The sequence below is a fragment of the Rhyacophila brunnea genome, unplaced genomic scaffold (genome assembly GCF_057557595.1).
Source record: "Rhyacophila brunnea isolate RB1 unplaced genomic scaffold, BYU_Rbru_1.0 scaffold_16, whole genome shotgun sequence".
NCBI classification, from domain to species: Eukaryota; Metazoa; Arthropoda; class Insecta; order Trichoptera; family Rhyacophilidae; genus Rhyacophila; species Rhyacophila brunnea.
This window is the reverse complement of record NW_028232816.1, coordinates 2,612,046-2,633,588: the sequence shown is the minus strand read 5'-3', so window position 1 is coordinate 2,633,588 and position 21,543 is coordinate 2,612,046. Positions and strand designations below refer to the sequence as shown.

General features: G+C 35.3%; 1 protein-coding gene across 1 annotated transcript in view; it reads right to left on the bottom strand.

The window, feature by feature from the left end:
* Positions 1-12,479: 12,479 nt before the first annotated feature.
* Positions 12,480-21,543, bottom strand: part of LOC147074200 (general transcription factor 3C polypeptide 1) — a 32,288-nt gene continuing 23,224 nt past the window's right edge. The window contains exons 10-13 of the mRNA XM_085944017.1: positions 21,316-21,469; positions 17,970-18,611; positions 16,219-16,306; positions 12,480-13,908 (exon numbers count right to left, since the gene is read on the bottom strand). Coding sequence (XP_085800143.1) covers positions 13,793-13,908; positions 16,219-16,306; positions 17,970-18,611; positions 21,316-21,469 — 1,000 coding nt within the window. The 3' untranslated portion in view covers positions 12,480-13,792. The remainder of the gene's footprint in view (positions 13,909-16,218; positions 16,307-17,969; positions 18,612-21,315; positions 21,470-21,543) is intronic.

Here is a 21,543-nt window from a genome sequence, read left to right as displayed (position 1 = left end):
GCGAACGCTAAATAAAAGTTTATGATCCAGGAGCCGGAACAACCAAGAAATGGTTAACTAAAAAGCGGACTCCGACGTGACCCTTATCGAAGAAGAAGTGCTGTCTCCAACATCAAACCGGGAGAGCCCTCTGGTGTTCGAAGACAGTCCACATACGGAGCTGACCCCGCCTAGCGTCGTGCTGGAGACCGTAGCACCAGCGCGTCTCCAGTACGACGAACGGCTGCACAAATCCCACCTATGGAGACCAGACACATCATCGACGGTATCCAGCGAGGAGGGCTCGTAGAGGCCACGGCCCACTCACGACGAAAAACGGCGAGCAAAATGCCGATTTTCCTAGGGTATCACTAACATGTCGTGTACCCTAGTCGACCACGGGATGTTCGGTGAGGAGAGAAAAAGGAAACGCGAGGCCAGGGAGCCTCACAAGAGGGCTGAAAAGGCGCGCAAGCTGAGATGAATCGAAGCTGTGCGGGCGCAGGCTCGACCACGAGGAGATGAAGCAGGACCAGTCGCCAACCCTCGAGTCAAGGGTGAACGCCGAGTTGCTGTTGGAAGTGAAATGTGTAGATTATACGAATAAAACATCCGGAAATTCTTCTAATTACGGATACAAAGTTAATTAAGGACCAACTTTCTGAGCCTTGTAATCTTAAGTTCATTAGTACGAAAAATGTACATTCTAGTTTTAAGAATAACACTTCGCAAAGTGACGCCAATTCTTTCCGTTCAAATAAAGTAAATATGAATGAATTCGAAAACATTAACATTGAAAATCGCAAACAATTTTATAAACGGGAAAGAGGATATTCTACAGTAGCGCGAAACCTGTTTCAAAGTTACGCCGTGTTAATAATTTGAATCCAAAGAGAAACGAGGAAAATAGTATACGACCGTCAAGTTATTTCTTTACAAATAACCAATCGTAAATTTAACACAGCGAAAACGGAACGGGAATAATAAGGCATCTCTCGACGAAGTGTATATAGTTGTTATGTTAAATTTTAATAATAAGTTAAAATTGGGTATAAGAGGATGAAAGTAGAGATTGTATGCTTGTGATATAAAAAAAAAAAAATGAGTCAATAAGCCGTAAATTTCTCAACGGGGTTTCAATAATGAAAAAAAAAAAAAATAATAATAAAACGTGAGAGGCACCGCAAATCGGCGCGGCGCGCCTTTGGAATAGGATATCGGGCGCGTAAAACGAAACAACAATTTTTTTTTTTAAATAAAACGGGTTTCACTAAAAATAAAGTTTTAAGTTTACTGATTCAGTAAATAAATATAATGAGAGGGTGGAATATTTCAATTTTTAATATCAATGTTATTTATACAGTCAATACAATGTTGCAAAATATTTATGGGTATTAGGGTAAAATATTAAATGTGATAGTAAGTGCCATAAGTACAATGGGAAGATTTTATATAAAATTAGTAGCTATTTAATGTATGGGGTAGGAGTAATTAATAATGTAAATTCGAATAAATTTAAAGTACAATGAAGTCTAATAAACGAATAAATCACTAAAGAAAGAAAAAGAATAAATACAGATGAAGACAATTTGGAAGCACAAAGGGAGTCCCCTCTCGAAGTGAGCGAATCTGAAGGCAGCGTAAACGAGCAACTTATGATACCAGAGCTTGATGGTGTGGAGAGTGCGCACTCTCCTTTCTTGTCGCAGGTTCATAAGGAAGCTAGGGACGTGACGCCTGAAAGATATCGTGAAACAACAAGAGGTACCTCCGAAGTGTAACCATCTACAAAGAAAAGAAAGAAGAAGAAATGGAAATGGATACTTATTGTGAAAAACCATCCTAGTACCTGTGAGAAAGCCGTGCCGCCGTCAACGAGCCTGGCCGTTGTACCGCTATACGATGCCTTGCCCGCAGTAATAGGAACAGATGGAGACACAGTATCTGTCCGTGAGGTGATACTCCAGAGACCAGCAGATGAGTGGAAAACTTTCCACAGAAGGATATCCGCTGCTCGATACGAGCCTGGCTCAATAGTAACGCCACTACCACGCCCTGGTTGCAAAGGCAGACGACGCCAAACGAGGTACGCTCCTATTGCACCAGAAGAAGAAAAACGTAACATGAAATAATAATTCCGAACGAGGGCCAAACGTCTACAAATGTAGCCTCTCGGAATACAAAAAAACTGGACAGCCCAAGAGTCGAAGACTATATAGCTCCACGACCCCTCCGCTGACTAGTATAAAAGAACGAGAAGAATAACAAAAACATTACGAAAACAAAATAAACGCATGACATTACAGGAGAAAAATAAAATAATAATAAATTATGACAAATGATAATAAGAAAGGAAAATAAATCAAACTCTGACTTATTCAGGAGCATTGCTTTGAGCAGGAAAATAGTAATTAAAATAAATATAGAAACAATACGTAGAGTTAGTTGTGTAGAGTTTTTTTTTTTTTTGTTAGAATAGTTAGATTGTAGTTGAATTTTTTTTATAAACTGTTATCATGCCATGTACTTAACGGATGAACAAGGAATTGGATGGTTGGCCGATGAGATCAGGGCGTCCCTTTCGACTTTAATCCAGATGGGGCAAATTGATACACTCCTGTTACAGGCGGGCTTCTCCCGGTGTAAAATAATCATTTAGTAGCTATAAGTCGAAACGTAACCCTGACCTCTAGAAACGGCTTCATAAAACATCTAATCTGATTCCTTGCTCAACCACGTAAGTATTTTTTATTCATAGGTAAAGGCCTTCGTCCGGTGTGTGAAAATCGCATATTGGGTGGAGGTGTAATTAAGATAAATTTAATTTAATTTAAAAAGTAAAAATGATGATGGATGAAAGAGATAATTTTAAGACTAAATATAAGGATTTAAAAATAATAAATTTTGCCGCGCTTGTCGGCAATGTCCAAATTTCGACGCGCCTGCGCCGAGGTGGTCCTCGTGATTCGTCAGATTAAAAATCATGCGATAAAATTTGGCCAATCACGAGAGTCCTTTTTTGTGGAATGGCGTGGGTACGCGAAGTTTAAAAAAGAAAAAGAAAGTTAGTAAGCGTCCCCTTTCCGACATATACGGACCTGCGTAACTAATTGTAAAAACCTAAACATGTAAAGAAAGTGTAAAATATAAGGAATACCAAGTTACACGAGACAGACGTGGTTTTATTTAATTCCACCCTCAAATATATCGTACTTTTTTTTTGTGAATCCGGGGTTCGATGGACACCTGAGCTAGCCGCTGGAACCCCGGGTATCTCATATGCCTACAGCAAGTTATCTCGCTCTACAAAGCCGCGATCCGTCCGACTTTAAACTCAAATTACTAGCCACTGTCGATTGATTTGCATAATCTATATAATTAAACACACAGTGACATCTGTTTGAATAATTATGAAATAATAAGCCACAAATTATCGGTAGTACAGCGATTTTAGTAAGAGCTTCGCTCTACATTCATCGTGTGTCCTCAGCGCTCGGAATGGACAGGAACGCACCGGAGCGCCGTTGTGGTTCGTGGAATTCCAAAATATACCGTTCCGGCTCGTGGATTCATTTAAAATTGCGTTGCGGTTCGTTAGATTGAGATAATTATATAATGTATCTTTTAAAGTTTTTCTCAAAATTAAAAATTAACGAAGTTATGTTATGCCGGGCGTGCAAGGGTTAAAAATAAAAATTATGACATCCCTAAATTTCTTTCAACCTCCTTATTTTGTGTCGATATGTCCATGCCTAAATGCATTGTCTAAATAACAAGAAACAACCAGCTGCAAGCGTAAATTACTTTATTACCCAAAAAAATGTGCCTTGCTGACACTATTTGAAAACTCTTGAAAAATAAAGTATACATTGTTTAATAATTTCTAAAGGATGAAACATTTAAAATCTCAATACAATCTTGCCTTTGACTTACGCATTGTTAATTTACTTACCTACTAATTTATTATATTATTTTATTCGGAGTGACAAAAATTATTACTTCGCCATTTATTTTCGGGTGAATGAATTGTGTTTTCGATGGTTAAATTAGTACAAAAAAGTTTGATAATTTGACTCGTGCAATCCGCTATAATATTCCTATTAGTTGCCTTTTAAAATATTTTGTATTATTTAAGATATAAATACGTTTCTAAACAAAATTGTTTATATTATTAGTTTGGTGTTTTTTTGCTACATTCTAGTAAGTTTTGTGTTTTAATTTTAACTGTGTGTTTAACTTGATTTTTTAATAAAAAATTGTTCTAAAAGTTGGTCAAAAATGTCATCAGGCGAAACGTGTTAACCGAAACTATTGAAAAATATTTTGTCGCAGGTAACGTAACGCTGGCCACATACCTACACAATTTGATCATTTAAAAAATGATATTGAGTGGTTATTTATAAAAATAATGAAGGTATAATAAAGTAGTAGGTAATTCGTGTAAATCTGCTAAAACCACATTACATTACATTAGGAATTCACTCCAATAACCATTGAAGTGGCAACAGATGGTATTCATCTCAACAATTAACTTTTCTTAAAAAAAGCTTATGACGTGTCGTAAACCCCTCTTTTTACGATGTTTACATTTGTTTTGTAATTGACATTATTGTTGAATTGCGACTATAGTACAATAAATCTTGTGATATAACTACTACATTCATTCATTTATTTGCCATAGGTCATGATGAGTACCTGTGGATGAATACTTTCCTTATAATAGGCTTTATAATATAATATTTTAAAAAGTCTATTATGTTAAATTCGCTTTTTCTTCGTAACACTAAGTGGATAATCACCCTTACAATTATCGTTTTTAATAAGTACTTTCCTGTGGGATACAAATTCGCCATTTTTACATACTTAATTATATTATTACATATATACCTATATACTATTGTCGCTGGTATCCAAACTGATTTAAGATAATTCTGGCCACACGCACAATTTGATAATTTTGTGGATATTTATAAAAATAATGAAGGCTTAATTACGTAGTAGGTACTTCGTGTAAATCTGCTAAAACATTAGGAATTCTTTCCGGTGGACAATACAGTGGCAACATCTGTTCTGTGATTCAATAATTATTATTATCTCAACAACTTGACTTGTGTTAAAAAAATATTTATGATAAGTCGTAAACCCCAATTTTCACAATGAATAATGAATGATTTTTTCTACAAAAATGTGTTTGGGCCATTGATGGTTTGGGCAGAAAATATTGAATAGCCTTCTGCAGAGTTTATTTATTTGGGACGTTCCTATTGTATTACAATTATTATTACATGCATTGTAGCTTGTGACTTTAAAAATAATAGAAATAATACATAGGTAGTGTGGAGAGAACTTTTACTTAATTTTTGTTTGTAAATTTGTTTAAAAAAAATATAGGAATATCCTTTAATAAAAATGTACGACTATCATAATATCTGTATTGTATGTAGGTACCTATTATCATTTCCATGGCAATAATAACGTGAGTAGGGAAGGACAAACAATATAGATTGAATCGTTTAGAATAAGTAGGTACTAACAAATTAGGTACCTATGTGTCCAGTGCGGACATCTAATTATCTTAGGTGGTGTTAGTCATAGATTATTAAATAAATACGGTGGTAGATGTATATTACAATAATTGTAACCAAAGCATCACCATTGTAACATAACATGCATACAATACAATATTAGTCCTTATAATGTTGAATATAGTAGGTACTAATTAATGACAATTTTATATTATTCTATAAGAATCGCGCTTAGCAACCTGAGTTTCACCTTCCGTCATGTTTTATCTTATATAAATGAAAATGACACACCATTGGTAATTTAATTACAAATAATGCTATGTTTACGTTGTTTGGATGACTTGAAACTTTTATTAGATGTAGGTACGGCCTTCTTATAGTGGAGAAGGTTCAAAATAAATCTTTGAGAATCCTTTAAAGCTGTGTGGATAGTGGATACTATCCATGGTTTTATCCGATTGATTTCTCAAGACGTATGCTTACATACTGTATTCTGAAAGTTAAAAAGAGAGCTAGGTATTTAGGCTACGTACTTTTTCCAACTTATATCTACCCAGTACAAATGAGAACTCTGCCATTATTGGTACTTAGTATTGATTTTATTATATATTATTTTATAACTTTCTTGATAATCTAAGTTGTTTGTTCTGCCAAGGTGCAATAATTGCTAATGATAATTGGGCAGGAAATAACTATGTTCAACCAAATCGCTTCGGATAATCGTATATTCCACCTGCGTGAGAACGAGTTTATGTGAACGCTATTTTATAAATTCTTGGTATAGGTAGGCACTTACTGTTTTTTCTAATACTATTTCTTTATTTTTTAAACACTATTTTAATACTATTTCTTGATGTTTGATATTCTGTGCTCGTATTTAAATGGAATTTGTAAAATTTTCTATAACTACGTAAATATTTTTTTAATTTGAATCTATAAGGTACTTATGTGGATATGTTAATTGTTATGACTAATTAATTACAAACTTATCTATCCCAAATGAGACAGTAAGTTATAATCAGTGACGAGTGGTGGTAGAGGTATCATGCACTGGTTATAGTGGTAGATAAAGTAAAAATAAAGAATAATACAATTTTTGACGGTATACTTTATTAAAACAAGATTATTTCGCCTGCGGCGCTGACAATCCTTACCAACCTGCCCAATATAGATCCACGTAAGAAGTTTAAAGTTTATTGTTGCATTTTTATATCAAAAGTACGTACGTACGTAAAGAAAGGATTAGCATAAGTACTTAGTTTCGGAAAATTATACAGCGTTCCTGTTCGTGAAATTTTCCATTTCGAGCACTGTGTGTCCTTAAAAATATGCGGCCAGTCAGATCGTCGCTGTAGGATTGGTTTGTCGAATAGACCAAATGTCAAATGTTCAGGAGACGAAAAACAAATTTGATTATCCTATATTTGAATACATGAAGGTATTTTGTTGTTTTTACAGCATATGATTGCTGTTTTCATTACAAAGCAATTTAAAGAAAAAGATGGTTCTGGTCCATTTACATGCAAAAAATCATTCTGCATTAAAAGGTCGATTTCGACAAACGAATCCTATAGCGACGAGATGCCACCATAGTAATATCTTGAGGCATAGTAAAGGCTAAATGAGGCTATTCATTTGAATGTCGGTTACCTCCACATTTTCAATATTTTTTATATTTCTGGTTCTATAATGTAACTACTTTCCCAACTACTTGTTTCAGTTCATCAACTACCAAATATAGCTCCTTTTGCTAGTAAAGGAGGTTATCAGCTGCACTGTTTTATATTTTTCTAGTCAACTAACGTTTAAAATGTTTTTTTTAAACTCTAATTATGTTTTAGGTCATTTTATTTCATCATTAGCTTTTTATAATAAAACTATTTACTAATATTTTTGAAAAAAATATTACATTTTCTGTATTAACACTTTGCGGTCCGCGTTGGCGTCTTTTGCGAGCCGAAAGTTAAGGCCCGGCAACGCCTACGTGGCGCCTTTACATATTATGTACATCTTTACGGAGAAAAATAAATATGAAGTTTGATATTTGCCTGCAAGATCTATCGATAGATGGTTGAACAACATGTGCAAGAAGTAAAATCATGATGGAAAAAAAATATTTATATATCAATTGGCTGTTTCCTTTACAGTATATGGAACAAATTGAACTAATCTAATAACATATAATAAACAATTTTATTATATTTCAAAATAAATGAGAAATCAATATATAAATTCTGTTAGTTAATATTAAACCCATTTTCCAACCAATATCGATTTCATTCTTCTTTTTGTTCTGCACAATTATCATTTTGTCGATAAGCCTGTTTTGTAGAGGTGAGTTGGAAATACTGTCACCAGTTTGTGTACTCAAGTTTTGGATGAAACTACCCATACTCAGTATATGTGGCTCAATGAACTTATTCCAAAAAACTTATGATCATATCATCGCGAGTTGCTGTTCCGTGCACTCGCCACTTTGTAAACTTTCAACACTACAACGAGATAGCACTTGAATATAGGTATATTTTAATTTATTTGTTTATTGTGTTCGAATGTATAAATAATAGGTCATAAATTTTGTGTCGCAGCAAAGTGGTGAGATGACGCACAGGCTTAGGTTTGTTATATGACTGCTCAAAACATGTCTACAATTTAAAAAAATCACTGTTATTCATTTTTGTTAACAAGAATATTGTAACCTAACAGAAAAACAACTTTTTAAACAATTTAAAATGTGTTAAAATTCTATAATAAATGGGACTTTTCGACAAGCAGAGCTTGGCATATTTTTAGCGATTCTATTGAAGCCGATACACAGTCAGAGTTCCCTGAGCCAATACGTATTTCAAATACTAATATGGAGTTGGTTTTAGTTTCAGTTGAGTATGAAACTTTTGTCGCATACGTACACCAAACGCTCTATATAGTATTCCAAATATTAGTAAGTATTTTGGAACAAGTTTCTATATTAAGTATTTTTTTATACTGGTAGTAAGTATACTTAGTCTTCAAAATCGACCAGTTTTCCCATCTCTACTGTTTTGGCCGTGTACACTTCATATTATATTGGTGTGCATATTGGTATTCAACGGTTTGTAGCCAATTAAGTGTCAGTCATTGGTATGTAGCAAGTTGTAGCTAATGAGGTTTTATACCACTAAGGTGCAGGAACGTCAAAACCAGAAGTGACCTTTGTACGGTTGTTGCCTGTATGGGTGTCTCTGTCAACAACATTCGAAACCAGTTTGTTCATCTATAGTATAATTTCGATATACACCCGATCCTCTTTTTGCACGGTTTCGAAATAACACGGTATAAAAAATGTACATAAAGTACAAAAAAAGAGATATCACGGAGACTTGAAGCTTTCGAGATGTGGCTGTATAGACGCATCCTCAAAATTCCTTGGACTAACCGGGTGACAAATGTTGAAGTTCTCAATCGAATGGGGAAGGCCTGAGAAGTTCTACGTAGTATCAAAACCAGGAAACCACAGTACTTCGGCCACATTATGAGAGGACAAAAGTGCAGCATTCCCCAACTTGTCATTCAAGGAAAAATCAACAGTAAGCATAGCAGAGGACGGCGCCGCATTTCGTGGCATAAGAGCCTCCGTGATTGGTACGAGTGCAGCTCCACTGAACTGTTCCGGGTAGCAAACGACAAAGATAAGATCGCCTTGATGGTGGCTGACTTCCGCTAGGGGATGGCACAATAAGAAAAGAAAGAAAAAAAAAGTATCGATTATTTTTTATTTACTCTGATTTTTTGCTTTAACACTGTTTAACTTGTGCATACATATGTTGTCACCGGATGCCGCCTAGATATACATACTTACATACATGGCGCCACTAGTCAGTCACTTCGGGTTCGATACGAGAGACGTGCCGCGTGCTTCAGCGTCAGCGTCATTAAATATTTCCAGTGATGAGAGTGATTTTTCGCCAGCGAAAAATAGCGAAACTGAATGAATACATCTCTCTATGCTAAATTTAATTTAAATCAAAAACTATGTATTTTTATATATAAATATGATTATGTAAGTATAAATAATAAATAAATTCGATTTAATTTTTGAGTTCAAGAATTTCGTATTTTGAGTTGATTTTAAGTAATGGAACCTCTCTACCATTTTTGTATGGGCAACTTTTCTTTTTTTACACGGTTATATAATTAAAATCTTTCAAAATGTTATTATTTTCAGCTTACACAGTTTTCAATTCAAATTCTTCAGAGAAGTCCAAAATTTTCAGCGTGTGGACTTTTCCCAATAGACTACAGCCTCATTTTCACAGTAAGCAATATTTTTACTTGATCAAAATTTATATTTAGGAATATTTTAATCAGGTCCTTACAGACACTAAGAGGCCATCCATAGACTGAAACCGTATGTGGTTTTGAACCGTGTGCCATACCAAACTTATGAGTTATGTTCATGGAAATATATTCTCACTAAGTATATTATAAGTGTATATACGGTATATAAACGGGTACAATCAAACACATATTATAATAATTAGTGAATCCAGTGGTTACAGGCTCAAGTCCCGTCAGGCATCATATTATATTAAATTTTTCTAGTATGTAACTATATATCTGAGATTTTTTCAAATTATGTATGCCTGTTCTACATTATTTCATTAATAGTATTATGTGGATTGAAATCTTTCATTAGAAATATTTTATGTTAACATGAATATCATAATATTATAATCAAACAAAAATGGAAGATTAAATAAAATAATGTTTATATTTTAATAAAAGTAATTTACAATATTATTTCAGATGTTTGGAGCCGCCACGACATATTTAATAATTTTAATTCAGTTCTCCAATACCACGGAACCAGACGAAAATATACCTTGCAATATTACCATAACATAGAAAATGTGATCAACATATTACTTAAATTTATTTAATGAAGTATACATGTTACTTTAAGGCTTGTTTAAACAAGCATAATGCTAATAATTATAAAACAGTAATATGCTAAACTTATGTGATAGGTGGGTCCGACGAAAATCGTTTATTCGAATGCGCGTACGTCGAGATATAACTTTGCATATAAATTTTGTTTAATTGGGACCAAGGACCAACAAACACACTAGTTTAGAAGAAAAATATTTAAAAAATAAATGAGTCACGTAAAAAAGTTATTTCGATGTCATGACTTCATAAAATCTAACTAATTCGTCTGATGACACAAAGCCTTCTTTTTTCATGCAGAATTTCTTCATAGCAAGCTAATAATTTTTTCATTCCTTGCTTTGCAGCAATAAGTCTGTTTTCTAAAACTTTTAAGCCCTTTTCAATTGAATTAAGAACTTCTGTCAAGCCTATAATTAATTGTCGTGTGCTTTCCTGGTGAAACTGCGTCTGAAGTGACGCATATTTTAACCGCGTAAGTCCGAGTTCGCATAAGTCTGGGGTATTACTAACTGTACTCACTACTCCCACTAATACTGCCAAGTGTAAACAGTCCGAATTATGTAGTAATAAGTATTAGTAAACATGTGTCGGTATTATTGCGAGTGGTGAGTACTAATGATTAGTACTAAGACCGTGTAAACAAGCCTTTGTTTTCATACAAATCAATACAGTTTGTATAGGATTAGTTTCTTTTGAGAAAAAAAAATTAAAATCAAAATAGTATTCAGTCAAAATTGCATTTTATTTATTTCCATTACAAAAATAAATGTGTCCTTCATCAGGACCAATTTTATTATTTGCGGTAGGACATTTATTCGAAATGCAAAATCGATTATACTTCTTGTTATGCGTAATTTGTTGAATTCTATCAATGATGCAAGTTTTCATGACATGTTATTGTTCTGCATCCAATCCAAATATTTCTATCCATGTCCGATCATATGGGCCTCCACAGAGTAGAGATTTGTATTAACAGATTTTGTTTTTTACGAGAAATGGATGTCAGCCACTTGCTCAACCTATTAGGTCCATATCCTGACTCACACACACATTGAAAAACAATATGTGTACTTGCCAGACCCAGGATTCGAACCTGGGACCCACGGCGTCATAGTCCAACGCTTAAAAAGATGTTTATTACCCCATTTTTATACATATATGTACTGATAACTCGGCCTAGCTGGATCCAGTGTGACGATGCTCAGGGAGCCTTTCATTTTGGGATTTACCCTAGGCCTAATAAAACTATCCGTATTAAATTTACTTTTTCTACCGTCATGTTGATAGTTAAGAATTCCATACCCTTCCGAATTCACGCACTCGGCAGATAATTTGCCTAATTCATGAATAAGGCAACGGGCTTGCATTTTTCATGAAATAGGCAAAATTTTGCCGATTTCATGTAATACGCAATTTTACGCATTCAATGTAACACATATCTACATATATTTTCATGGGCACAATATTTTTTCCTGATGTCGAAAATACATCAAAAAGTATTTTTTGGCCGTATAGTATTATTCAAAAACACACCATCCAAGAGGAAGAGTGACAGTGAATTGGCAAAGATAGTAATGCTGAGTGAATGTAGAAGAGGCAGGTCAAGAATTCACTGCCACTAATTGCTGTATACTTGAGGTACTGATCTGGAAAGCAGCCCCTATTTTTTTATTTTTCTTCAAATTTACTTATTTTTACGTATAGTGACCTTTACACATTATAAATTTAAGACGTTCACAACATCACATTTAAAAAAACAAAGAAATACTATTAAAACAGTACAAAGAAATATGGATATTAGGACAGGTGGAGAAAGTTGTTGAAGGGAGCCAGGGCCCACATCGAGTTGTAGCACTCTCGATGATGATGATGATCCAAAAGGGATGTAAATCTTGTCTTTTATTCCATGGGTTACGGGTTCGAATCTCATTTTATGTTTTGATCCAGGATATTGATTGAAAGAATGGCTAACAACCAAACTGATCCGTCTTCTAGCGGAAATCTTGATTTATTTGCCTAATGTTATAAATAAAAAACGTAATTTCAATACTTTTATTATTCATACTATGTGAAAACACTTCTCTGTAATACAAACTAAAATCATACGTCCACCGATAACGAGTTTTATTTTGTATTAACATTCAATTCCGATTAATTGGGATACATTGGGGTTATTAATCAAGCAAACTTTGAAAAAATATCGATTTATTTCTATACAATAGCCAGGAGAATAAGAAATTCTAAAATAAATAATAAGTAGGTACTTACATACATACAATTTAATTCTGCAAAAATGTATTAATGTATTAATCGAATCGTATAGTATCAAAAGTAGAACTGTCGCAAATATATCGAAATTTAACTAAGTATGCCAAATTATTCTTTTGACCATAATGTATGACTAGCAATATAATATTCGAATCAAAATCATATGTGTGTGGTATAAAATTGTGATGGAAAATAGGGCTTAGTATCAGAATTAGAACTTTTCAATACTTTGGAAACAAAAGTAGAACTGTTGAATTTGAATTGAATTTCTAATTTCTAAATGTAGTAAGATATTTCATGCTATTATAACACTAAAAAACCCAACAAAACGTTTTTCATCATTTTCTCGAAATGATGAATAGCACACAGATCTACTTTTGATACTATACGACTAATTATTGTGTTTTGGTTTTGTAAGTTTGTACTTCTACAAAATAACCACAGTTATTCAGTGCAGATGTTGAGCTCTCTTCATTGCCTTCCTGCTTAAAATAACACTGCTATTCATTCAGAATGTCCTTAATTTCAACTCGCTGAACCCTGGGGTTCCACGGAACACTGCCCTTAACCTTGGCGATAGGTCAGGGGGGCTGCTTCAGAATATGGGGACCATGGTAACATATTATTAATTCAATGAGTGAAAATTCCTTTATGATTTTTTTTGCTCTGACCAATTACTCTTCAAAATTATGTATTAGGCTTTTGAAAACTTTTTTCGGTACAGTTCAGTTATGAGGAATACAGCGGCAAACATATTTTGAAAATAGCCGATATACTGGATTATTTGTTAGGTCAACCTAACCAAACCTAACCTAACCCAACCTAACCTAACCCAAACTAACAAATAATCTAGTATATCGGGTATTTTCAATATGTGTTTTCCGCTGTATTCCTCATAACCGAACTGTACCCTTTTTTCTATTTGTAATGTATCGGTTTCCTCAAGAGCATTCCTCTTTTTAAACCTTTGACAGATGTAGACCTTAGCAGATAATGTATCCAGGTAGTAAAGAAAAAGTATCTGTCGCCCTTTTTCCCTATTTTATGTAAAGGAAAATTCTTCAATGCCAGTCTTCTTCATGTAAGGTTCATTAGCTTGCAACCTCAGCAGAAGGTTTACTTCCTTGGTACATGGCCAGTGTCGAAATTGGATTTTCTAGCATTTCAATGTGAATTATGTCATTATTGTCTAAGATGGTGGCAGGTTCTGAAATAAAAATAATTAAATTTCATAATATAAATTCGCAGACGTATTTTTTTTACAGAATATTATAAACAGGTGGTTTCGTAACAATGGGGGGTTTTAGATCGTGATTTGTACCCCCTAGACCTTGGGACTGTTAAAGAAAATAGCATTAATAATTGCATACACTCTATACGAGAGGAAAAAGTGGGACATTATAAAAAATATCCTGTATTAGCCACATGCATTGAATACTGTTGAATGAGTTACCATCGAGACCCCTCATAGTCGCTAGTGCATAAGTAGCTGGTCTCTCATCTGGGAGCTCCGGGTTTTAATCCCGGTGAGGACACAATACATTTGTGATTTTCTCAAAGCGTGGGTGTTAATGTGATCGTTTCGCTTATACCACTGCAATATTGTTTCACTACACTACTGTCATTGAGCCACGTTATGAGCAATGTAATAATATTTAATACTTGGTCAATATTTGTAACGGAAACACTCTGTGACATTATTTTTAAACATATAACAAAACCATGTGCAAAAGGAAAAAGGCGATAAGTCTGAAAAAGTGAGTAAACTACGATTTAGGATACCGTGAACTTCATGCATGCTTGGTAACCCCTGGAGCCCAATTCCTGAATGAAGCACTATGACCAGTTGCGCAAGCCTACTTCTACGGAAGTATGCGAAAAGTCAACCGCCACTGCCGAGTACATTTATGCTTTGCCGCTAGAGTCGCTGACGGTAAACGTCAGATATCTAATGTCAACGTAATATTGTAGAAAGCTGTATGTACATCTATTGTGTTTTGTCTTTTACATAACTATTACCGTTGAAAGTGTTATTTTGTGTTTAAATCCTCATTTATGTATTCATTGTGATTTTGTAATACAAAAACGCACATGTTTACGTGATGATACGTAACTAGCTTATTTAAAGATTAATTAGATACGTACTTCAACAATGAATGGTTTAATAATGCAACGTAAACGGGTAAGTACTGATTAAATATGAAGTCATTACAAAATCATTTTCATAGGTACATTAGGTTTTTTCAACAATCCTATCAGTAGGTACCTATGTTACCTTTTGATGTTTAGTGGTACATAATTATATTAGTAAGATTGAAATGATTGTTGGCGAGATGATAAGGAAGGAATCGAGAATTTTAAAAACAATGCAACAGCAGAACGTCCTAATTATAATAAGGTTGCTCCTCAGTACCTCAATTCTTTCATCAAACAAAAATGTACATCTAACATAAAAATTAAAACATTTGAGTGTTTCACAAGCATAGTGAACCAAGTACATTCTGGTTATTTTTGAGTAAGCTAAGTTCAAACCATTGATATACTACTGGATGAATCATATGCTTCTTAAAATGACGCCCGATTTTCAGCGACTCGGCCAGTGTTAAAACTTACTGTTTTAATATCAGCGGACTTCACTCGATATAAGCTCACTTAATATTTGTCTCGAAAACGACCTGGCATTAATTATGAGTAAGCCCGATCTAGCTTGCATCTTACTCTAACTAATAGTCAGCGCATGACGACTTGGTCTGTCCGCTCAGACATGAATTTTTGGTAGTTTGCAAGCTTTGGGTTGCAGACACCCTTAGGGTCACTATTCCAAGAACACAAATTTAGTTTTACAGCCATGGCAATACGGGTGAAATTAGAGAATCCATGTTAACGGTCTTAACGCATTATACCTACAAGGATATATTATAAGACGATATTCGTAATATCTTCTTTTGTGGTACATTTTTAAAATGACACTTGTATGGGAACTCCTCATCTAGTAGTATATCAATGGTTCAAACATAATATTTGAGTATTTCTTATTCTGGAAGGATATGATTTCCCTTACATAACTACTTAAATGTACCCAAAGTAACACTTCAGAATTGCAATCATACCCTTACAGAATTAGAAATACTTACATATTATTATGTTTGAATCTAGCTTACTCAAAAATAACCAGAATGGACTTGGTTCACTATGCTTGTGAAACACTCATTTAATACAGTGGGACCCCAATTTTATGTGCCCGGAGTTTACTATTTTTTTTGTTTACGACCGTTCACATTGTCTCAGCGAAGAACAAAATCGTTAGTTCAAGAGAAAAGGAACATTCTCGAAAAGGTGAAAGAACACGTCATTGACTTAATATGCTCTAAGGCAATTTTTATGAATTGTTAATAAAAAAATATTTAAAAAATTTCCCTTTATTTTACATTGTCAGTCCTTAAAAAAAAAGGTCACAATGTACCTATTATAAGTGTGGGGTACAAATAAAGAAAGATCAAATTGCAAAATAACATACCAACTCTAACAGTAGAATCCGAAACCCATAGCGACGCTTTAGGGGCAAGAAATTTTACAAGTCTTGTGCATCCAAGTTCTGACATCAACTATAAAAAGAGATGTAAAAACAACATGTTATTTTGACACTAATACTCCAGTGCAGTGATGCACAGCCCTTGGCCTGTGGGTCACATGTGGCCCAAAATGATAAGTACAGATAATCGTTCATCGTGACTCCGGCGAGTGCGCATTCGTTATATCGTGATCTTTTTTTAAAACTGGAAATTGTGGAAAGGGGAAGTTGTCCAGCAAATTTAATTTGTAGCGTGGATGAGACGGGACTCTATTGGGAACGAATGCCAACACGTATGTTTATTTCCATAGAGGAGAAGACGGTTTCCGGATTTAAAGCATCCAAGGATCGTTTAATTCTTTTTCTCTCAACTCATTGAAGAAACTGATGGAGGTGATAGAGATGCCATGCGGGTTTGGTGGAAACAATTTAATATTAAGAAAGCTATCAGAAATATTGACGAAGCGTGGAATGAAGTCACCCAGTCGTGTATGAAGGGTGTTTGGAAAAGGTTGTTGAAATGAAATGTTGTATGAAAATGATATTCAAAATATCATCGAAGAGATTAGTCTTATAGCCATATCCGGAGGCATCGAAGGTGTTGATGTAGATGATATTCAGACTTTGTTAAAATCACACGGCGAACCCTTAACTAATGAAGAGCTGCAATAAATGAACTGCCATACATCCCTAGAAAATGACATCTCCAAACATGTTCTCATGCGAAAGTTAAGTGTTACAACCATAGAAAAGGCCCTTTCTCTTCACAATCAACGCATGGAGTTGTTAGAAGAGAACGACGGAAATTAAGAGCAAGTGAGTGCTGTAAAACATGGCTGTAATGCATTACTTGACAGTATGTAATCGCAGTTGATCGAGAAATTTCGCTTATCGCGACCATGTCCAGAACGTATCCCCCGCGGTGAACGGGGGGTTACCTGTACTTCATCACCAAGTAGTGTTATATTGAATACGATTGATGGGGTTGATACTAAGATCCATGGTGCAAATATGCACGTACTATGGAGTGGAGAGTGATTGGAGTATCTGATATCTAACCATTAAATTTAAAATAATAAAATGTATACCTAGGTATGATTTATCTTAACACTTTTACCCACTGTGGCAACAATTATAAAATGGATAAATTGGCCCTTCTGCCAAATAGGTTGTGCACCATTGCTTATTGGTGTGGTGTAATACGGCATATTTACGAAAAGTAAATTTATTATAAAATAATTACAAGATAAAAAGAATTTTTTATATACAAGGTTTTTAAATTTTCTGTTGAATCATATAAACTTGACTTGACTAGCTTAAACGATAAAAAAAATTTGTAATTAAAAATAATAATAAGAAATACTGAAAAATGAAATGTCATTTCATATTGATTTCTATAGTAACGCATGTATATAATATTATTTAATAATTTAGTTGCTAGGACCCCCTAGCAACCAATAATGGTATCGAAATAACTTTTCATACAAAACAGAATTAACTAAAAATGAATTCAATTCTACTTAAAGATGACTAAAAGTATTAAAAAAATGCATTGGCATCGTGTTCTGATATATTCTAAAAGTTTCAAATGTCTAGCTAGTCGGGAAGTTAGTTAAAAATCGATTGCAAGATTTGTACCGGATAAACAACCACCGGACAAATAAGAATACGACCTAATATAAACGTTGTAAAATTACCTCTGCAACAAGACGGATGTGAAATGGATTCATGTAATGAAATCTCTTCTGGAGCTCGGTTAACTTAAGCATTGGCCGATCCACGATATACAGCAGCATGGCACGCGCCCACGGCCACAGCACCCTCAGATTCAATTCGCCGTCCAGTCGAATCCACGGCCGTGGCGACAGCAAAATGTTACCATTACAAACCGCCATACTGGGCGTTGTCAAAACTTTCATAATATACTTCTGCGATGTAACGTCAACTAAATATTTAATGTCACCAATGACCGGACTGGCAGTGTTTACATTTTCGTCTTGATTATTAGTTTCGTCGTATGTATTATTCAAATTGACATCTATCGGTACGATGGTATCGGCTGACGATGATTTCTCCACGTCTCCGGATGTACCAGGGTTATTATCAGTGGAAGTGTAGTGAACGTTTATGTTGCCGCCGGGAGTCACTTCTGTATCTGCTTCGATCAGCCTGCAGTCGCCGGTAAAATCTAATAGTGTGCTGACAAACCACGCATGATGATGACATCTCAGCACCCAACGGGAATCTACGTTGCCGACGCGTTTGATAATATTTTCCTCATGCAGGACTTCGAATGCTTCTAATAATTCTGTCATTGGTACGAGCGCATCAAATCTTTCCTGAAAGATCAAAGATTATCTATGGTTAAAAAGAACTACCCTATAATAGAAAGAGTAATTTTTGTAATACAGATTGACAGCAATTATTCATTTAGCTATTCGTTAGCAATTCAATAGCAATGTTTGTATTAGATATTCAAATTCAAATTTATTTATTTTACATATAATGAACATAACAAATTATAAATTTAAAACGTTCACGGCATGACATAAAATAAGTGTTAACAATTTTTCAAATAAAAATACAGAGAAATGTTAGTTAATAATACAATAAGTTATAAAATAAGAAAAGAAATAAAAAAATAAAATAAAAGTAGATGGAAGCACACAGAGTGAACTTTGATTGACTCTATTATAAAAACTTATAAAACAACGTCCACTTAAATTCACCCTCACGTAAGTGGAATATATCAATATCCGAAGCGATTTCATTAAACATGGTTATTGACCTCCCAATTGGTATCACTAATGGCAGGTTAGTTCTGCACGTTGGGAGAACAAACAATGGATGACCTCGATTCCTAAGGTAATTATCAGAGACACAAGCCAACACCACCAAGAATGGTAGTGTTCAGATTTACGCCGCGTATATTAAACCTCACCGGGCCAGTCCACAAGCTGCCGGATCAATAGATTGATTGAGTTTGGCAGTAATTTATGGAAACGGAAAGCTAACGAGTTGTGTGGAAGCCTTCATCCAGCAGTGGAACGACATTGACTGTTGAAAATGAAATCAAATACAAAATTGTTTTTCCGATCAACATATTATTGTCTTTCATTGATGTTTTCTGACGATCTCATAACTCTCTCCAGTGACCTATACCTACTCATATGTGGGTTAAGTGAAAATCGAATGTTAGTGAAAATCATGGTCCCCAGAGGGTCGACCAGATATGTGAGATGAATACACATCACGTATTTGCTTTAATAGTAAAAAAAAGTTGCCAGTAATGTAAAATATCGATGGCCTAATGTCAATATCCCGTAAGTGACTTTTTACAAATTGTGCAGGAAGCTAAAAAAATAAATATTTAATATCCCGTATCTGACTGTTAATAGTTCACACATGTTGTAACTATATAGCATGCCAATAACGTGTAATGTAAAAAGTGGTAAAGCAAAGCACATAACGTTTAACATAATGATAACATCGAATAAAATGTGGGATATTATATAAAAAGATAAACATCCAAATTTGTTATATTACTTACTGTTTCACCTTTTAAATAATTTGAAAGTGACATTTTGAAGCTGAAATCAACACACATCATGCAACACGCTCGACAGCGTAGAGGCAAGATACAGACAATTACAGGTTGATACCAGATGAAGGTCTCCCAAAGGAGACCACCTCAAAGGGCGGACCGAACCATCAACTTTCCCATTACACCACAGCCTACGTCCACTCTTCGCGGTTCTCGCAACCCTCGGCCGAGTAGAGCCCGCCTCCTCAAAAATCCGAAATTCGAATTCGTCTGCGCTCCCGCCAAAACAGACGCGGTCTACCGATAGCGCCGCCACTGGTCAATCTGTCGGTAAAACAGGGAGGTTCGCGACTGAGAGTGCGATGACGCCGAATCTGACGGTTGAACGCGCGCGAAAAGCTCTTCTTACATCGGACACCGAACGAACAGCATCGACCGCAAAAAACTCTCTTGCCTCGGACCTCAAACAGCTAGATGTCCCGCCAAAAAGCCGAACAGCCAGGATCTCTCTCTTCAATTGGACACCGGACAGCTAGCCTCGCCTCTGCTCGCCTCGGACGCGAAGCCAAGTCAGCATCTCCAGATTCTCCAGCCCAGCAAGCATCTCTCGCCTCGGAGTCGGATGCCGAGCGACAAGCACCTCCAGCCCAGCCAAAAGACGGCATCGGGAAGCCGCAAGCCCTGACTCTCTTGCTCGGACCCCAAGCATAAGCATCTTTAGCCTTCAGCAATGAAGCCAATAGCCAGCAAAAACCGCGTCTACAACCGCCAACGACTACCCTGCATAGCGATAAAATAAACTACTGCCAGCAACCTCAATGTGCGTTTCTCAATTCCACCCCGCTTCTGGCCTGCTAGTGATACGGCCTTCACCATTCTCCTCGACGGAGAAAGGCCGGTATCAAGGTTTATTTCTGCAATGTTCAGATACGGGAAATTAGTAAAATGGCTGAATCACTTTTGTTAAAATAACGACATATATAGGAATTTCGCAGTCGATGGGCAGTATTTTTGTTGTTTTTAGTACATCAAAAAGTAATTTTCGTCATATAGGTCAGATACAGAGTATTGACGTTAGACGACATATGATTGTGCGAAGCAATTTTTTATGTTGATACTGGATAACTTCATAATTCCAATGAATGTATTAAAAAATCGCCTTAATTTTACTGCATTCACCATTTGGAAAACGCTACTGTAGAGTGTCACACCGCCTTTACTTTTAGCGATAGGTAAGGGTGCCCGTCAAATATCCTGGCCTGGGTTTCCGCTTCATGATGTGGTGGCCATGGTCAAAATACCTCACATTTGCAGCCTACCCCACAAGAAATACGGTCAAAAAATCACGTCTGTAAATTCATATCGCCATATGTAGTTCAAAGGACAAACACCGGGGTCGGAGGCACAGTAGTTATGCATGCAAAAGATCAGAGGAGTTTTGAAGTACCGCCAATTGCCACGAAGAAGACTTAAAAAATATTAGCTTTGATTATTTTCACCTGTATGTCATCAATGCTGGCTCCGAGGTTTCCGAATTGGTCAAGAATTTCAACTATTCTTTTCGCAAGCTCCACATTGCATTGAAGGCTTGCTATTTTTTCAGTATAAAGATTTCCTTTGACATCATTCTCATTAATAATCAAAGTTCCTTCTCTGAAATCAATAATTTTCATACAATAAACTCATGGACATTTTCCACCACAGATAATATAAACCACAACCCTGTT